General features: G+C 47.7%; 2 protein-coding genes across 2 annotated transcripts in view; one reads left to right on the top strand and one right to left on the bottom strand.

Moving 5' to 3' along the window:
• Nucleotides 1-16612, top strand: part of LOC123614830 (uncharacterized) — a 21360-nt gene extending 4748 nt beyond the window's left edge. The window contains exons 3-6 of the mRNA XM_074375967.1: nucleotides 3321-3680; nucleotides 4860-5239; nucleotides 13871-13993; nucleotides 15083-16612. Of these exons, the coding sequence (XP_074232068.1) occupies nucleotides 3321-3680; nucleotides 4860-5106 (607 nt within the window). The 3' untranslated portion in view covers nucleotides 5107-5239; nucleotides 13871-13993; nucleotides 15083-16612. The remainder of the gene's footprint in view (nucleotides 1-3320; nucleotides 3681-4859; nucleotides 5240-13870; nucleotides 13994-15082) is intronic.
• SRSF4 (serine and arginine rich splicing factor 4) overlaps nucleotides 16519-19833 on the bottom strand; it is a 25076-nt gene continuing 21761 nt past the window's right edge. Inside the window, exons 5-6 of the mRNA XM_074377023.1 lie at nucleotides 18256-18345; nucleotides 16519-18022 (exon numbers count right to left, since the gene is read on the bottom strand). Coding sequence (XP_074233124.1) covers nucleotides 17185-18022; nucleotides 18256-18345 — 928 coding nt within the window. The 3' untranslated portion in view covers nucleotides 16519-17184. The remainder of the gene's footprint in view (nucleotides 18023-18255; nucleotides 18346-19833) is intronic.

Here is a 19833-nt window from a genome sequence, read left to right as displayed (position 1 = left end):
CAGTAATGAGGATGGAGCCCTGCACTAGGGTTTTTCTGGCCTTTAGCTGTTCTTGTGCCTATAAAGTGTGAAGTCGAGGCTAGTAATCTTAGCTCTTTAGTCATCTTCTCTGGGGTGGCAGTTGGGGACCAGAGAGGATTCAGCCCTGGGCCCCATCCAGATGCTTCAGACATTGGGGGAAACAGACCCACCTGCCAAAAGCCGAGGAAGCAGCAGCTGACTCCGTGTTGGGGACAGGCAGCAGGGAGGACTTCATGGAGGAGGGGGTATTCCTGCTGGATCTCAGGGTCAGAATAGTTTTCCAGGCTGTAGAGTGGGAAGCTATCCCAGGCAGCAGGGACAGTGTGCAGACAGCCTGGAGGCATGAACATGGGGTCAGGTGGTAAAGGGGGAGTGGGGGATGAGATGAATGGGGGTCAGAGCTGCATTGCAGAGCATCTCAAACACGAGACTCAGGATCTGGGGCTCAATTCCTGGCACTGAAAGCATGGAAGGTTTTAAAGCAGAGGAGTGGCTCGATCCATATATATCTGGAGAAGGACTTTACAGTGTGTTAGCACGGCACCTGGAATTGTTTCTCTGAGAGCACATGAGAGCAATGGCAAGATGTGGAGATCCAGGCTGACCCAGGAGCAGGCATAGGGTTTAGGAGCACGTACAGAGGAAACTTACCACTTGCCAAGGGAGATGAGGCCCCTGGCGGCCATGGGAAGAAGGATCTCTAGGCAGCAGTCCCCTACCTCCCATGTCCTGTGGTTCTGTCCCCAAAGCCAGCTGCTTTGGCCACTTCCCACCCTGACCTCTCCCAGGTCGCTTGCTTTCCCCTTGTCCTGGTCCCTTGGGACCCTCCTTACCTCCTCTTTCAGAGACAGGAATGAAGGAAGATAGAGAAGGAAGTGATTTAGATCAGAGCCCAGAGATAGGAGTCCGAAGCTGAGGCTTGAATAGTGGCCTGGGGAGATCATTCTGTCTTCCTGAGCCTCCTTTTCAATCTCTGTAAAAGGGAGTGGTCAAGTATGTAAGTCCCCCACTCCAGGGAGTGTGGGGAACATGCAGTGAGACAGGTCTAAGAGGGCTCAGCAGAGACTCCTGGGCACCCACCCGAAGCCGGCCCTACCCTTAAGGAGGCTGCTCTGCATAAAGAGGTACATGTAGAGGGAGCACCACTCATGGTCTCTGGGTTGTGCTGAGTTCTGGGGGCCCAGGACATTTGCAGTGGAGGAGAGGCATAGTGAAGGCTTCCTGGAAGAGGAGGTATTTAAGCGAGGACTTGGAGAGAATATCAGGCAGAAGTTGCTGTGAGGGCAGAAGCATGGAGAGGGGAAGCGAAGGAAAAATGAATCATTTGGAGGGAAGTTAGGGGAAGGCAAGGGATGGGGACAGGAGGAGATTTGGTACCAGATCATGAAGAGCCTTGAATGCCCTGTTCACGGGGTTAATCTCAGGGTAGACAGTGGTGGGCTCGCTCAAATAACCTCAAGGCAGTCACTTCACCTCTCTGAGCCTCAGTTTCTTCATCTGACTACATGCTAATTACCTCACAGGGCTGTAAGGATTCCATGCTTGCCAAGGGCTCACAGAGCCTGCCTGGAAGTGCCCAGTAAACCTTAGCTGCCATTATTGTCACTGTTATTATTTCTGCTGCTATTAACTTAGCTCTGATGTTTGACCTCATCTCTGTGTCTTTTTTCAATTTCTCAAATATTCTGATTGGCTCAGCTTGCATCAGGTGTCTATCCCTGGTCCAGTCATCTGAGGACTAGAGGGAGGGGCAGGTCAGGAGGCCCAAAGGAGTAGGGGCTAGAAATGTAGCTTCTCTTAGAAGCCAGGAAGAGAGTGACAGGTCCCTACAGTGACTGCCAGCCTTGGGGAATAGGGGTGGGACCTTGAGAGTTGGGTGATCTCCTAGCAAGATCTCCTGCTGGCCAGAAATGTGACTGTGGGCACAAACCTGCCACCTATGGTCTCAGCCATGACATATATGTCCAGCAAAGGATTCAGCTGGAGGTTCCCTTCAGAGATCTGCTTCCTCTTCATTCCTCTGGGAGTGCTCAGAGCAGACAGGTCACAGCAAGAAGCACAGGGCAAGAAAAACCTCACTGAGAAAATCGTATCTACATGCTTTCCCTCCACCTTGTAAATGAGCAAAATAGCAACATTGTGCAGGGAAGCGTGCCTTAGAGTGGAGCAGGGCTGCAGCCAACCCACACCAGCAACATGTAACACCAGCAGGAAACCTGTGTTTCTCATAAACCACTGAGATTGGAGCAATAAAGCTGACTAATACACCTGGTATAGTAAGCGGTTGTTAAATAGTAGCTAATCATATGATTGTTTTATTTCAGTGACAGAACAATGAATTTGGCCGATGTTGTCAGAGCAGAATTTAAGAACAATGATTTTAAGAACAATGATTTATTCTACAGCTGGTGCATTAGCTGTCCAGAATCAGAAGGGAGGCCCCAAGAGTTAGGGACCCAGGCTCCTTCCATTCTGTTGCTCTGCCATCCCTAAGATGTGGTACCCCCGTATCTTCGTTGTCGAAGATGCTCAGTATTCCCTTTCCCGGAGTCTGCAGACCAACCAGGGAGAATGGGGTTGGGAAGGGCCAACCCCTTTAAAGGCAGAATACGTGATGCACACATCCAGAATGTTTCTTCCTCATTGGTTGGAATTAGGGCATGTGGCCACACCCAGCTCCAAAGGAGGCTGGAAAATGGATATTGGGAGATGGCTAGGAGTCCTTGCCACAGAAAGGGCAGGCATGTGGCACCTCCCTTTGGTAACATATCACACTGCAGATGAGGCAGTGAGCACCACATCACTGGTAGTGGGGCTAGGAAGCAAAGGCTGACCCTCCTGGGTGCCCAGGTTTCATGGTGAGAACACAGCAGGGCAGGACCCTTGGTCAGGGAAATCCTGGAGTTGGCAGCATGCGCAGCCAGCCATGCTCCCACCTTTGTGCCAAGAAAAGCCAGGGGCCAGTGGGGACTCTCTGTCCATTTACCTATCAGTCACCACAGTCCTACAGAGAGCAACTCTCAGGCTCTCAGATCATATGATCCAGTTTCTCCCACCCCGCATACAGCATCCCTGGACTGTGCCAGTTCTGTCTACAACACGGAATCAAATTCAGAGATTTTGAATAAAATGCTTTTTAAACTATAAAGATAACATAACAGGCCGAGAGAGGGTGAGTGACATGTCCAAGGTCACACAGCCTGATGATGAGTCAAGTCACCCCAGTTCGCCTTCCGCATCTCGGAGAGGCAGGACTCCAGTCCTAAGGGGGCAATCCCCTCTCTCCGATCTGTACCCAGGCCCGAGGCAGAGGGAGGTGAGAAACGCGTCAGAGACACCGCAGTGGACCCAGGGAGCCGGCGAGCCTGTGGATGGGCTGCACAGGGAAGCCCGGCAGCGGGGGGCCAGCGGACCGCTCCGGGGCCTGTGTGGGCGCCACCTGGCGGCGAGACTCTGACATTGCATCCTGCCCTCTGGCTCCCTCTGCTGGATCCGAGTGCAGCCGCGAGGGGAGCACAGAAGCGGGGGGCCAATCCCGCCTCTCCGCCGGCGCCCCACGCGGTGAGCCTACGCGAACACGTGTCCGCCTCGGGGGCCTCATGGAAGAGCTCCCTGCAAACCGCAGGCTGCCTACGGCAGAAAGCATTCCGCCTGGGGAGGTCAGTGTCTGGGGAGAGGGAGGACGCAAAGCGGTGTGGCTGGACCGTAGGGGACGAAGCCCGGTGAGGGCGTTGGGGTGGACGGTGGAGTCAGACTCATCCCGTGTGGCAGCCCCTGCGACATCCCAAAGACCCGGTGAGGGCAGCACTACCCCGTCCCCGCCCTACAATCGGGAAACGGCACGAAATGGTACTGACAGAGCTGGGCGGGACCCCAGGACTGCCTGGTCTCAGCCCAAACCTTGGATTACTTGCCTGGGGCTCACCTCAGCTGTGCCCCTGGCCACCCCTATGCTTACCCAGCCAGGTCCCTAGCTTGGTGAGCATGCAACCCAGGCCGGCAGAAGTTGGCTTTTTTGTCAGGCCACGTGTCCTTGCAGTTTGTGATGACTTTCCCTGTAGCAGCGGGGACAGGAGGCCCAGGGAGCTCCCTCCCCTACAAATGCCCTCTCCACATTCCTTCACTGCAAATGCGTGGAGGTGCAGAGTGCAGCTAGACCGGGGCATCCGCGTCAGTGCAGCTTTGCTGCCCGTTTATGAGGAGAGGGGGACTTGGCCGGCTGCAGTGGGCTTCCCCAGTGCCGCGCCTCACTCCCCAATGTCAAGGCTCCAGGCAGGGAGGTAGGAGCCGGAGGAGGCAGCCCCAGTGGAGAAGACGGTGTGAGGTGAGCTTCGAAGAGGCAGAAAGGGCACTTGGGGAACCACTCACTGAGCCCTCACTCTAAACCAGGCCTGGCACAAGGCCACTGACCTCACCTCCTGCAGGTGTAGCAGGTACTGAGCTGTTTCCTGTTTCCAAGTTCTGGGGTGAAATGACCCCACCCAACCAAGTCACACAGCATATGGGGCAGCGTCAGGACTCCAGGCCAAGTCTGTCTGACTTCAGCGCCTTCTCCATGCCAGGTTGGGAGGTAGGGGTATGAATGATTATCCACATTTTACAGATGAGGAAACTATGGCCCAGAGAGTTTAAGTAACCTGTCCAAGGTCACATAGCAAGAAGGTAGTGAGAGTCACAACCTTCCTAGACTCTCTCTGTAAAATTCGGACAACACACTGACCTTGCAGGGCTGCTGTGAGGACCAGGTAACCTGCCACGGGTAACCCTCCACTGAGCCTGGCGTGTGGCCGGCACACAGTCAGCACTAGATCATTCACTTGGTCTCCTGGATTTCCCAGGAGCCTTATGTCCCAAACGTATCCCAGTAAGAAGAGACAGCCAAGAGGAGGAGAAAATGTCCACAGGTCCTGGCAGTTTCTTCCCTGGGGCACCTGCGCCTCCAGTCATCAGGCTAGGATGCCCCTGCCTGGAGCTCTGCTTACATTGTTGGCTCCAACACAAGTTCCTTGTCTGGAAGAAACACTGACGATGCTCCGAGAGACTTTTCAGATTTCTTGCCAAGAGATACTTGAGAGGAAACATTAAGAGGACTGAAAGATCACTGACGTTAACTGATGTTCCAAGATCACAGTGAACGTTCATGGCAACTGAACGATGGAGACAGTACTACATCGCAGTCGCCAATGTGTGTGGTGGAGAATTGTTCATTTATTTTCAAGTAAGTCAAGTCTTCACAATAAAGGTGATTCAACGAAAGATGTTTGATATCTAACCCTTTGTAAGATTGTTCATAGAAACACACTCAGGACTGGGGGAGGGAATTTCACATGGACTTGGAGGGCCACAGACTGGCCCCTGAGGGGACTTAGGGACTGGGCTTGGGGAGTCCCCTGCAGTCAGGCCTGGATAGTTTCCACTGTTTTACAAGTAACACCAGCATAAACACTTTTGAGCTTGGAGCTCTTTTCTTTGGGTTGTCACCTCAGGAGGAATGCCCGGGGGTGGGTGTCCCAGCGCTGCCCCCCAGCCCCCAGGTTCCCCTCCCACATCCAGGTGATTTACAGCGGCACCGGCATCCTGCATGACTACTGGGAATCACAGCCCAGCTGCCCTGGGTTTCATAATAGATACTAGGTGTAACACAGTACCTTATGGTTGTTCTAATTTGCATTTCTTGGGAATATCCTGAGGTTCTTAACTGACTTTCTAAGAAACACCAGGATTTCCTGGAAGGTGTGAATTACAGATAAGTATTCTCTCATAAAAAAAAAGGGATTTTGATTCCGATAGGACCTGATTAATTCTCCACTTGCCTTTTGGTAAAACTCTTTGTGAATGTAATACGCCTCTAGGAAACTGCATGAAACCTGAAGGTCCAGCTCTGTGAACTTTTCTGAAGCAGATCCCATCTCATCCGCACCAGGCACAACCCCAGGAGACCCCCGCGCGTTTCTTTCCAATGATCACCTCTTCCCTCCGCCCCAAAGTACACCCTATTCTGACCTCTAATACTACAGTTTAGTCTTTTTAAACAGCTACAGTGTCGTTGGACCTGTTGTGAAAGTTTGTGTTCATGGAGTTAAGGTCATACCCACGTATGTATCTGACTTCACTGTGTTTGTGAGATTCGTCCGCGTTGCTGCCTGTGGTTGTGGTTTGTTCCTTTTCCTTCATGAAGTTCTCGGTGGCAGAAGCCCGCCACAACCTGTCCATCCTCCTGCTGAAAAGACTTTGGGGTTGTTTACAGATAGGCCGCTAAGGACGTTGCCTACGTGTGGTTTGGGGCGCTGCGTGGCCTGCACGCGCCGTCAGGTCCACACCGAGAGCTGCAGGCTCCAGCTTCGCTTTGCTTTCATTCGCCTGGCGTGTTGGTGCTGGCATGAAATGTACTGCATCTCAGATTCTGGGATTCTTGCCTCATAGGGCTGGTGCTCCCGCACCAAGCATGGACTAATTGAAACTTGGATTTTAGCATTAAAAATGAAGCTCTCTGTAACTGGCTGCAACTTCTTGAAGACAAGTCCTGTGTCCGGTGCATCTCTGGTTCACCTTTGACTCCTCCTCCGGGCGTGGCACCAAATTTTGAAATCGTGTAGCAGCAATTTGTCGATGTGTGACAGCTCTCCTTGCAACCTCCCACATCTACTTTTGGGGAGCCCCCCCTCGCTTTAGAGCATCTTGGGGAGACAGTGCCACACGCACCGAACACTCCGAAGCAGAGGGAGCTAGGTCCTCCCTGCACCCGCCGCTTGGCACCTGCTCCCGGGATGCACGCCCTGGTCCAGGCGGCCGCCAGCCCCGCCGACAGTGCAGAGCGGCCCCAGGAACGCGGTGATTCCTCTGTAGCTTGATAGCAGGTAGCCGGCAGAACCTTCTTTTTAAAAATTGGCTTCATCGGGGTATCATTTATGCATGATATGAAAATAGATGCGGTCCATGGGAGGGGAGAGAGAAAAGCAGCCGAGGCCTCTGGCTGGTTGTCCTAAAGTAGGACCGCAGCCTCGACCTGTATTTACTTTTTGGATGAATCTTGTATCCATTTATACATTTGAAATAATTTTCTCTTTTCTTTCTTTTCTCCTCATTATTGTATATAGGCTGTGGTTAAATTTACCATATAGTACAGGGGTTGGCAAAATTTTTCTATAAAGAGCCACCCAGAACTGTAAAAACCCTGCACACCCCACCCCCACCAAAGAAAAGAGCCACATAGCAAATATTTTAGAATCTGATGCCTGCTCAGTGTTTGTTGCAATGACTGGATGCTACTGCCACAGACAGTTTATAAACAAATGAACCGACAAGTCAGGGCGCCAAGAGTGAGCACTGAAATTTGAATTTGCACAACTTTCACGTATCAAGAAATATTCTTTGGATTTTTTTTTCAACCATTTGAAAATGTAAAAGCTGTTCTTAGCCCAAGGGCCATACAAACAGACAGTGGGCTGGATTTGGCCCACAGGCTGTAGTTCGCTGACCCCTAATTGAGCATACAGGTTGCAGAATATCAAGGTGGGATCACTAAAAGGCCTAGAAGAGTAGAGAATCCCTGAGGCATTTTGTAGATACCAGCGTGACGTTAGGTTGACTCTCTCCACTTAAAAAAAAATTAATAGGTTTACAGAAAAGTTGAGTGGGAAGTACAGCGTTCCCACATACCCCTCACTTCCTCCTCCTCCCCTGTTTTTATTGTTAGCATCTTGCTTTGGTGGGGTGCATTTGTTACGAGTGATGAATTAATACCCATGTAGTATTATTCACTGAAGTCCACAATTGCCCCTAAGGTTCACTATGTTGTATATTCTATGGGTTTTGACAAGTGTATGACGTATTGACCACTACAGGGTCATAACAGAATAGTTCCACTGCCCTAAAAGTCTCCTGTGCCCCACCTAGTCCACCCCTGCCACCAACACCTGGCAGCCACTGATCTTTTTACTATGTCCATAGTTCTGTCTTTCCAGAACATCATATTGTTGGAATCTCGCACTTTTCAGATTGGCTTCTTTCAATCCCCATATGCATCCAAGGCTCCTCCACGTCTTTTCGGGACTTGATAGCTTATTTCTTCTTATCATTGAGGAACATTTCATTGTATGGTTGTATCACAATTTATTTATCATTCACCTATTGAAGGACATCCTGGCTGCTTCCAAGGTTTGACAATGATGACTCAGGCTGCTATAAACATTCATGTGCAGGTTTTAGTGTAGACAATTTTTAAGCTCATTCGGGTAAATACCCAAGAACACGACTGCTGGATGGTAAAAGTATGTTTAGCTTCATAAGAAGCTGCCAAACTGTCTTCAAAGAGGCTGTACTCTTTGGCAGCCCCACCAGCAACGAATGGGTTCCTGCTCTTTGACATTCTTGCCAGCATTTGGTGCTGTCTGTTTTGGATTTTGGTTGTTTACCAATAGGTGTCTAGCGGTATCATTGTTTTCTTAATTTGCAATTCTTTGATGACATATGGTGTTAAGTAGGCGTCTTTTCATATACTTATTTGCTATCTGTATATATTCTTTCTGAGGTGTCTGGTCAGATCTTTTGCCTGTTTTAAATTGGGTTGTTTGTTTTTTTATTGCTGAGTTTTAAAAGCTCCTTGTATGTTTTGGATACAAGTCCTGTATTATCCAATGTGTTGTGCAAATATTTTATCGCAATCTGTCACTTGTCTTTTCAGTTTTTTTTTTAAACTGAAGTATAGTTGATTTACAATGTTGTTACTTTCAGGTGTGCAGCAAAGTGATTCAGTTGAATATATATATATGTTTGGCTTCTTTTCCTTTCTTTTCACTTTTAACAGTGCCCTTCACAGAGAATTTTTTAGTTTTAATAATGTCCAGCTGATACATTTTTCTTTCATGGATTGTATACTGACATTATACCCCAAAAGTCAATGCCAAACTTAAAGTCACCTAGATTTTCTCCTTTGTTATGTTGTAGCAGTTTTGTGTTTTACATTTAGGTCCATGAGCGGTTTTGAGTTAATTTTTTTTTTCTGTGAAAGTGTAAGATCTGTGTCCAGCTCTGTTTTTCCTCCATGCAGATGGCCAGTTGTTCCAGCACCTTTTTTGGACAGACTATCCTTCCTGTGTTGAATGCCTTTGCTCCTTTGCCAAAGATCAGGAGGTCTATTTCTGGGCTGCTTCTTCTGTTCCATTGATCTATTTTGTCTCTTCCTTCACCAGTTCAACTCTGTCTTGATTACTGAAGCTTACAGTAAATCCTGCAGGTGGGTAGTATCAGTCCCTGACTTTGCTCTCCTTGGATACTGTGTTGACTAGTCTGGGCTTTTGGCCTTCCTGTATAAACTTTAAAATTAGTTTGTTAATACTGAAACCATGGGTTAAATCTGTTTCACCTGCTTTCACTAATCAAGGTTGTTTTAAGACTCGCCTACCCCCCCAGCAGCACGTAGCCCAAACAGTGAGATGTTTGCCTGAATTCTTTTCTGGGAACTTGGTCAGCTGCTTCTAATTCGAGCTGAGTCAGCTGTGTCTAGTTCCAGGTGAGTTGGTTACAACATTAGGACACACCCCACCAACTCTTGCCATCAGAGGGCTGAAAACCCCACCCTCAGAACATGCAGAGGCCGAGAGCCGAGTTACACCTGGGAAGGAGGAAGATTACTGCACCTTTTTCCAATCACCTTTCCCCACATCCCCATGCCTCCGACTGCCCTGCTTCTGTATTCCGTATCCCATAAATACCCAGAGCTCCTTGCCTTCCGGGAGGCGGGTTTGAGATTTGTCTTCCCATCTCCTCACTTGGCTGCCTTGCAAGTAAACCCTCTCTTTGCTGCAGACCTTGGTGTGTCAGCATTTGGGCTTGCTGTGGGTCAGGCAAAACGAATGTGGTTTGATAACAACAGCCACAAAATAACTTGCTGGGATTGCACTGAATCTATGGCTCAGTTTTGGAGAGGACAGACATTTTAACAATATTGAGCCTTCCTATCCATTAACATCGAGTATCTCTCCATTTATTTTGTTGTTTGATTTCTTTCACCAGAGATCTTTCACAAATTTTGTTAGATCTTTACTTAAGTATTTCATTTTTAGTGATGCTAATGTAAATGGTATTGTTTTTAATTTCAGATTCTAATTTTTCATTGCTGTATATAGGAAAGCAACTGATTTTTGTATATTAATCTTATATCCTGAAAACTTGCTATAATTGCTTATTAGTTTCAGGAGTTTTTAATGCCATTCTTGGGATTTTCTACAAAGATGATCATGTTATTTACAAATAAATATTTTAATCTTTTTCTTTCCCTATCTGTATCCATTTTACTCCCTTTGTCTTACTGCATTAGCTGGGACTTCTAGTACCATGTTGAACAAGAGTGGTGAGAGGGGATAGCCTTGCCTTGTTGCTGATCTTAGGGGAAAGCATTTCGTTTCTCACCATTTGTTGCTGCAAATGGCATTATTTCATTATTTTTATGGCTGAGTAGTATTCCATTGTATACATATACCACAACTTCTTTATCCATCATCTGTTGATGGACATTTAAATTGCTTCCATGGCTTGGCTATTGTAAACAGTGCTGCTATGAACATTGAGGTGCATGTATCTTCTTGAATTAGAGTTTTCTCCAGATATCTGCCCAGGAGTGGGATTGCTGGATCATAAGGTAAGTCTATTTTTTTGTTTTTCAAGGAGCCTCCATACTATTTTCCATAGTGGCTGCATCAAACTACATTCCCACCAACAGTGTATGAGGGTTCCCCTTTCTCCACACCCTCTCCAGCATTTATCGTTTGTGGGCTTTTGAATGATGGCCATTCTGACTGGTATGAGGTGATACCTCACGGCAGTTTTGATTCACATTTCTCTGATAATTAGTGATATTGAGCATTTTTTTCATGTGCCTATTGGCCATCTCTATGTGTTCATTGGAGAAATAATCTGTTTAGGTCTTCTGCTCATTTTGGGGGGGGGGTTGTTGTTGTTATTGATTTATATGAGCTATTTGTGTAGCATTTTCTCTTACCACCTTTTGAACTTGGAGTCTAGTAGACTGGTGAGCTCTATTTTGTTATTTGTTCTTTCAGGGGATTTCTCTTGCTCTTTCAATTAGTTCCTCTGCATTTTCTTTTTGGTTAGCTTTTTCTATCTCTGTGAATTTATGAGAACTAGTTACCTATTGTGGTCTTGAAGGGGCATTTTTATATGGGAGCATCCCTGTGTGGACTGTGTGTGTCCAGTGTCTGTTGTGAAGGCTAGTTTGATGTGGATGCCAGCCATGTCTTTCCTCAGGGTCCCAGCTGCTACCACTTTGATAGGGGACGTGGTTGGTGTTGGTGGATCTAGATTCCATGCAGAGTGTGAGGCAGGACTTCCTCTCCGCTTCCTCTCTGCTGTGGCCACCCTGTCAGGGGCGGCGTCTGCTCCCCAGTTGTTGGAGTAGAAGCCCTGAGAGTCAGCACGATCAGGTTCCGTTTCCCTTGAGTGCCCTAAAGGAGGAGAGTGCTGAAGCCAGTGAAGCCTGTGGACTCAGAGGTCCAGCACGCTGCCTGCATAGGCATCTGTGGCACTGCTCAGATGCAGCCCAAGGTCACATTCCTTCCCCTGTTGTGGTTGTACCAGATCCAGTGCAAGGCTGTGGTGTGGAGTGGGCAGAGCCAGAGTGTTAGCTAGGCTGGGGCTTGAGGTGTTGTTGCTGCAGGAATCAAGGTGACCTTGCTGCTTGCATGGTCTCTGTGGCAGTCTTCTCCCAGGACCTGTCTCCCCCAGATCCAGCACCAAGCTGCGGTGTGGAGTGAGCAGGACTGGGGTATTCACCCTGCTCAGACTGGGGAGTGTGGTGAGGCGCAGCTGCAGGTGCAGAGCTCTCTTTGCCCTGATTGTTGGCAACCAGCACCCACGCACTCTTCGTGAGTAGGAGTCTAGGCTTCTCCAGCCCAGCGGTTCTCCCAGCAGCCCAGGGAGCTTGTCTCCTCTGTATAGGACCTCAGGACTGGGATGCCCTGTCTGTGGCTTGACCTGCTTGCTCTCCAGGGCAAGGGTCCACCCATGCGGACCTTCCTTTCTCCCTTTCATATCCCTCCCAGGGTTGGAGGTCCTGACCCTGTGTCTTTTTTCCATCCTACCTGGTTATGTGGAAATCTTTCTTGCAGCTTTGGTTGTATAGGAGTTTCTCTGCCAGTTTCTAGTCATTTTCCCATAAGAATTGTTCTAGATGTAGATGTATTTTTGATGTGCTTGTGGGGGGACGTGAGATCCATGTCTTCCTATTTTGCCATCTTGATCCAATTGAATCCCACATTTCTGATATTTGTAATTGTCTTTTAGTTTCAATTGGTTGGCTTAGGTAGAAGTTATCAGTTTACTCAAAAATTCAGCTTTTGTTTTTGTTGATTTTTTCATGTTGTTTTCCTGCTTTTAATTTTACTGATTTCTGCCCTATTTTTTCTTTCCTTCTGCAATTACTTTGGACTTACTTTGTTTTTTTTTTGTTTCTTAAAGCAGAAGCTTAGATTTTTTATTTTAGAGCTTTTGATGCATTTAATCCTACAAGTTTCTCTCTAAAGACTGCTTTTGCAGCATCCCACAATTTTGATAAGTTGCATTTTCACTTAGTTCAAAGTATTTCTCTTGAGATTTCTTCTTTGACCCATGTGTTGTTTAGAAGTGTGTTGTTTAACCACCAGGTACTTTGGGACTTCCCAGCTATCGTTCTGTTGATTTTCTAGATTAATTCCATTGTAGTCTGAGAGCATACTTAGCGTTTCTATTCTTTTCAATTTGTTAATGTGTGTTTTATGGCCCAGAATGTGGCCTATCTTGGTGAATGTTCCATGTAAGCATGAAGAATGTGTATTCCGTTGTTAGATGAAGTACTTGATAAATGTCAATTAGACCTAGTCATTGATAGCACTGTTCAGTTCAAGGATGTCCCTGCTGATTTTCTGCCCACTGGGTCTGTCAGTTACTGATGGGAAGATGTTGCAGTCTTCACCTGTTAGAGTGGACTTGTCTCTTCCTCCTTACTGTTCTGTTTTTGCCTCATATATTTGATGCTTGGTTGTCAGGTGCATACACATTAGTCATCTTGAACTGACCTCTTTTAATATTATGTAATGCCTCTCTTTATACCTGATAATGTTCCTTGCTCTAAAGTCTGCTTTGTCTAAAGTTAATATAGCTACTCCAGCTTTCTTTTGATAGCGTTACCATATCTTCCTCTATACCTTTATTTTTAATATGTCTACAAGAAACCCATTTTAAAGACAACATATAGTTGGGTCTTGTATTTTAATACACTGACAGTCTTTGTCTTTTAATTGTTTAGAACATTGACATGAGAAGTGATCACTGATACCGTTTAGTATCTACCACGTTTGTTACTCTTTTGTTACCCTTGTTCTCTGTTCCTATTTCTGTCTTTCACTTTCTCCGTGGGAGGAGAGGAATGTTAAGTATGGAAAGAAGGGTATGTGTGCATCTTGAGCATCCAGAGTTGAACTGTTGTGTGCCTGTCTTTCTTAGGTGGCTTCCTATTTGGGGGAAATTCTCTATTGAGTGCATCTTTGTGGGGATTAATGCAGTTTCCCACTGTAGAAGCTAAAATGAGCCATCCTCCTTCCCATCACTCTTGGTCATCTGCAATGTGGGACGATGACCTGGGCTTGGCCAAATGGGCATTCCCAGGCAGGCCTTTGAGTCTCGATGAAATGACAAAGCAATTAATCACAGCAGTGGGCTAGTGACATTGTCTTGAAGAAACTTAGAAATCTTTAAGAAAAGCAGATTCTTGTAAAAATCCTTGTTGACTTGTACCTGAGTCCAAATGCTACCCATTGTGATGTCAAGCAAATGTCTTTGTGTAACTGTCTCACAGATGGTAACAATTTATGAGAAGAACCAGCGAAACCTCGAGCTGAACCCTAGTACTAGCTGTGCTGCGTGGGGCAAATCCCTTCACCTCTCTGAGCTTCTGTCTTCATTCAGCTCACAGATGCTGGTAAGCAAATCAATCAAACTTAGGGCCTTCCTCTTTCAGCTTCCTTATGTCTACGAGTCTCTGATTTGTAAACAAGTTCATTTGTCTTTTTTTTAAGATTCCACGTGTAAGTGGTATCTATGGTTTCTTTCTCTGACTCAGCTTTCCAAGGTCCTTCTGCCACTGGACCAAGGAGGGCAGTTGGGAGGGGAAGGGCAGGCATTACCCAACTTTACTCTCAAAATTTACTGCTACCCTCTGGCTCAGTTTGTTGTCTAGGGTAAACAATGCAGTCTAGAACAAGCACTGTATTTAGAAAACTTTTCCTAAGGGGTGGGAGGAGAGTCCATTTGCAGTGATTTGCCGAAGACAAATCTGGCCCACAGGAGGCTTTCGGTACTGATACCATCATGGGCCAAGCCCTGTGATCCGTCTTAAAAGTATATGTTCCAAGAGGCAGGGGGTGCTTCTCTGTCTTGTTCATATTCTATCCCAGTGCCTTAGAACAGCACTTGGCCCATAGAAGGCACTAACATTCATCTAACATTGTTGGGGCTGGGAGGACAGCATGCTGGACGCCCTTCATCTGCAGCTGGGTCCAACAACACTGACCTCAGGGTGGTGGTGTGAGAACAAGGTGCAAAACGTACATCAAAGTTCTAACCTCTGGTGCATGTCTGGAACTCAACAGATGAGTTTCCATCTTTCTTATTTTTGTTTTACCTCTTTTCATTCACAATTTAAGTAAATATAAATGAATTTAGAAACTGCTGGGGGAAAAATGACCGCAACTCCATTCTGTGTACACATGGAACTTGCATAGCATCATACTTAAGGATCACACATGCTAATAAATTCACTTGGTGAGAATTTATGTGCCTTAAACATTTAAGCGAGAACTTTCTAATGCTCATGATGTTAAGTAACAAAGTTTACTAAATTATATAAACATAAATGTTTAAAATATGAATGAATAGAAACAAAGCGTGGAAAAGAATTTGGGAAAATAGAGTTGCTATGTTAGAGATAGTGAAATTAAGGTGACTTTTAAAACATTAGGCTTAAAAAACTTAAACTTGTTTAAAACAACAAACATTCCCATCCATACAGGGATAAAATTAGGGAATGTTTAATTCTTGTCATCTACTGGAGACCACCGTGAGACCCGAGGCAGTGGGAATTCTACTGGCTGGAGTCATCATCTTGTCCTGACGACGCAAGAGTGCACAGAAAGCTCCAAGGAGACTGAGTGAGGTTCCTTGGTTTGGCTTCCCAGTCTGTTCCTGAAATTCGAAGTTTCCCAAAGTGAACTCACTCACCTTCATCTTGCCCCATCTTCAAAAGGTTCCACCATCTTGGATCCCCCCGACAGTTCCTTTTCCCAGTCACCTCTTTCATTCCCGTCACTGCCTTGTCCAGGCCCCACAGGATCTGTGCTTACTGCATTCCCCAAATTGGTTTCCTTGCCTCCGATTGCTCACATTTCCTGTGCTCAGATCCGCCATCCAGCAGTGTGGCTCTACAACCCACATCCTCCACGTTCCCCAGTGCTTACAGGGCAGAGGCCAGACTCTGCCTCCTCCTCCTCCAGCCCTAACCCAAACCATTTTGCCAAATCTGCTTCTCTTCTTCCCCATTATCAAACTCCATGGTCCCTGAGGGCCCTGCCCAATGCTTTTGCAGCTCCATGGCTTTGTTCACAGGTGTTTCTTTCCACAGAAAGGCCTCCCACCCCTACATCTCCAAAGATTCAGCCTAAGTGCTGTCTCCTCCAAGGTGTCTCTGAACCCAGATGAAGTTCCAACTCCCTTCTTGGAATGCCCACTTTACCCTACCAGTGTTTATCATTTGCAACCAGATCACAACCTTCAGGAGGGCAAGAAACTGATTTTATCTTCCCAGTGTGTCCTACAGGGTATGGTCAATAGAAGGCAACAGTATTTAAATCTAGGAACTGCCCCCAGTACATCCATAGGCAGCGGGTTGAAAAGCGGCCTTCTCTCCCCCAAGCTTGTGGCAGCACGTGATAAAGGCCCTGCTTTGACTGACGCCTTTCAACAGTCCCTCCAGGGTGGAGACCAGATCGGAATCACCGTACCTCTGGTCTCTCCTACAGAGCGAGGTCATGCAAGCAACGCAGAGAACGCGCGGGACACAGGCAGTCCTGCGTAGTTTCTCTTCCTAGTTTTGATGAGCCCAAAGCCTAAAAGGACGAGGTATTCTACATTTCAGATTCATCATGGCAAGACAGTCCACAAACAGCACAGGAGAAAGAACTCTATGTTCATGAAGAGCTCATCTGCTGATGCTCTGAGTTGCTAAACTGATTTCTCATCAGTTTGGCCAAAAGCGTCTTGAGAGGAAGGACTGTAAATTCCTAAGAAACTTGACTTTATTCTGTTGTGTAAGAAAAATCCTTCAGGAAAAGTGTTGGCTCCCTATCTATGGGTGACCTCAAGGAACAAAACAGCCATTACACCTGAACTTTTTATGCTAAGATATCAAGATAGATCAGGAAATGCAACTCCAATTCAAGCACCATGAAATTTTGTCAAGCAAAAATAGTCTTTATTCAAATTTAATGGAAACAGGGATCACTATACTTTGCAAGACGGGGAAAAATAAAATTAAAAAAAATTCTTTTCTTTTCTTTTTTAATATAAAACAATATAATCACAATACCAGAATATGGAACTCTACAGTTTATTTCCTATGGGTTACTGCAGGTATCAATTTTCCTCGACTGTGCTATTCACAACTTTGTTAAGTCCAAAAATATGAAACCAAAGTGGTAGGAAACTTAAGACTTAGCACTTTCACTAAATGGCATACATCAAAGGGCATCAATTCAAGGGCAAAATGGTTGAACTCACCATACCTACCTATGTCCTCATTCCAGCCTTAAAGCCATCCAGGTACTGAGCTCCCTGTAGGAAAGGCCAGGCCTGAGAGCCAAGGCATTTTGGATATTCTACTGTGGGCCATGAGTAAAGGGGGTTTTCAAAGAGAAGATTGTTTTCAGTCGAGCAGGAAGGCCTGGTGCCAGGAGGCTTTATGGAGAGGAAGCACTTAGATTTAACAATTGTAGACACACCATTAGGGGAGTTAAAAATGTACAGCAGTGACATATGTTCTACTTCAATCACTTGTGCTACGGCTACCAAACATGTACAAAAGACTTCTCGGGTAGTTCCAGCTGTGGTCGTAGCCAGTTAGGACCTTGAGTGGGACCTGGATCTAGACCGGGAGGGCGATCTGGACGCAGACCTGGATCTAGACTTGGACCGAGATCGGGTTTTTGATGCGGACTTTGATCTGGAGCGTGATTCTGACGGAGGGTTTGGTTTTGATTTGGAATTGGACCTGGACCTGGACCGGGTCTCCTGGTTGGCGCCGGCATCCTCACTCTCCCCGCGGCCTTCCCGCTGGCCCGACTCGGACTTGGCTCGTTCCCGCTCCTTCGAGCCCGAGCGGGACCGCGACCTGGACTGGGAGCGGTCGGTGTCTTCCTTCTTCTTCTTCTTGCTGCTGCCCGACTTGCTGTCCCGCTTGCCGCCCCGCTTCCTGCTCCTCTCGCTCTTGCTGCGGCTGCGGCTGCGGCTGCGGCTGCGGCTGCGGCTCTCCTCGCGGCTCCTCTTCCTCGCCTTCCTCTTGTCCTTGCTCCGGCTGCGGCTGCGGCTGCGGCTGCCCCCCTGGCTGCGGCTGCGGCTGCGGCTCTTGCGCGGGCCCTCCTCTTGGCCGCGGCTCTTCTCCTGGCTGCGGCCCCTGCTCACGCTGCCCCGCTTCTCCTCCACGCCCCGCTCCTGACTCCGGCTTCGACTTTTACTCTTGCTTTTGTGCCTGCTGGGGCTGCGGCTCTTGGACTTGCCGGTGGCGTCGCTGTTCTGCACCTTCTCCTCCGCCTGGTCTTTGCTCTTGCTGCGGCGCTTGTCGGCGCTGCGGCTGCGGCTGCGGCTCTTGTCCTTGCTGGCGCTCCGGCTCTTCTCCTTCTTGCTGCGGCTGCGGCTCTGGCTGCGGCTGCGGCTCTTGCTGCGGGAGCGGGAGCCTGACCTGAGGAGACACGGGCACGGCGAGGCCGCACGTCACGTCAGACTTGAGGCTACTCAGGAGACGAAAAGGCTGAAGCTGTGCGCAGGGCCACGCCGCACCGCGGAACGCCCAGCTTGCCCGGCCCGCGATTCCCGCCCAGGGCTGGGGAAACCTGCTGAGGGGAGAGCGGGAACGCCACTAACACCCCAGTGGGAAACGGGCAGGGGGGCCCGCACCAGTGCCGGGGGGCCTACCTGGATCGGGATCTACTCTTAGAGTGACTGCTTTTGCTGCTGCCGCTTCGGCTTCTGCTCTTACGAGAATGTCTGCTTCGAGAGCGAGACCTGAGAGAGAAAATGTTTTTTAAAAATATTTGCTGACAAAAGGCTGGCTGAAAGGTCAGTTAAGTCATCTTTTCAATCAGAAAATACGCACGGCACTGTCTGCGTCCAGGCACAAAGCTGGAAGAGAACTCTCCACGCACCGCGCCCAGAGACCCAGTCACCTGCAGAGACGCACCGGCGAGTCTGAAACTCCAAAAGCCTCCAGTCCTGAGCCCACCTCTCCCTGAGACCTGTTCTTCCTGCTGGTTTCCTGCTTTATTCCCATGGATGCCACTGTTTTCCCCAGTTCCTCATACCAGGACCCGCCGCCACCCTCGACTCACCCCTCTCCCTCATCCCGTATGTAGATGATTCTCCTGTAATCGTCTCCAGTCCACCCACCGCTGCTGAACAAGCCACCCCCGCCCTCCCCGGTACCACAGCAGCTCCTGACCAGCCTTCCTGCATACAGTTTTGCCCTTCGCTTATCTGTTCAACCCACTGTGACCAGAGAGCTGTTTTAAAAATACAGCTGACCTGTATTTTTAAACAACAGAGGTTTGAACTGCATGGGTCCACTTATATACAGGTTTTTTTCCCAATAAACACTAAATACACACTCTGTGGTTCGTTGAACCCCCAGGTGCGGAACGGTGGACATGAAGGGCTAGCACCCCAACCCCCTTGCTGTTCAAGCGTCAACTGTACACTCCAAGTTTAAAGAATCTTTAATAAGCCAAGACTGTGGACTCTGTCACTTCCTACCAAAAGCAACCAGGGCTCATTGGGGAAAATGAGCAATTCCTGGTGTATGGCAGAAAACGCAAAGATGGTACATCTCATGACAGAGACTTTCAAAGATTCCTGGGCACTATTGTCTACAAAAGGACTCTTGTCCAAAATGTTTAATTTATATCTCAAACACACCTCTCTAGAGCTAACTTTCAGTGTATAGAAGCTCAGGGGATAAAGACAAGTTCAACAATATGAAGAAGAAAGATAAATTCGAAATGTGGGACAGTATTTTAAAAAACAGGTAAGAAAAGTAAATGTCAAGCAGTGGGTCGGGGGAGGGGGGACTGCTTCAGACTGAAGAGACCCAACAACCCCTTGCAATACATGACTGGATGGATCCTGGCCAGGAAAAAGCTGAGCTGTAAGAACATCCACGAATAACTGGGGAAATCTGAATATGGCCTGGACATTAGATGACTTTATAGAATCACTGTTAATGTTCTTAGGTTAGAAAAAGGAAGCGTGGTTATCCTCATTCTTGGAGACACATGCTGAAGTATTCAGGGGTGAAGAGTCATAATTTCTACAAACTCCCTTCAAATGCTATGGCAAAATAAATGTACAGGGTGTGACCATAAGTATATATATATAGACAGGCAAAATGCTAACAACTGTTGAAGCCTGAAGGAGAGCATATGGGTGTTCATGAACTATTCTTTCAACATTTATGTTCAAAACCGATAGCAATAAAAAATTTGGGGAAACAGTAAAACA

This window comes from Camelus bactrianus, chromosome 13 (assembly GCF_048773025.1).
Source record: "Camelus bactrianus isolate YW-2024 breed Bactrian camel chromosome 13, ASM4877302v1, whole genome shotgun sequence".
Taxonomy (NCBI): Eukaryota; Metazoa; Chordata; class Mammalia; order Artiodactyla; family Camelidae; genus Camelus; species Camelus bactrianus.
The sequence above is the reverse complement of the archived record's forward strand: the minus strand, read 5'-3'. Positions and strand labels throughout refer to the sequence as shown.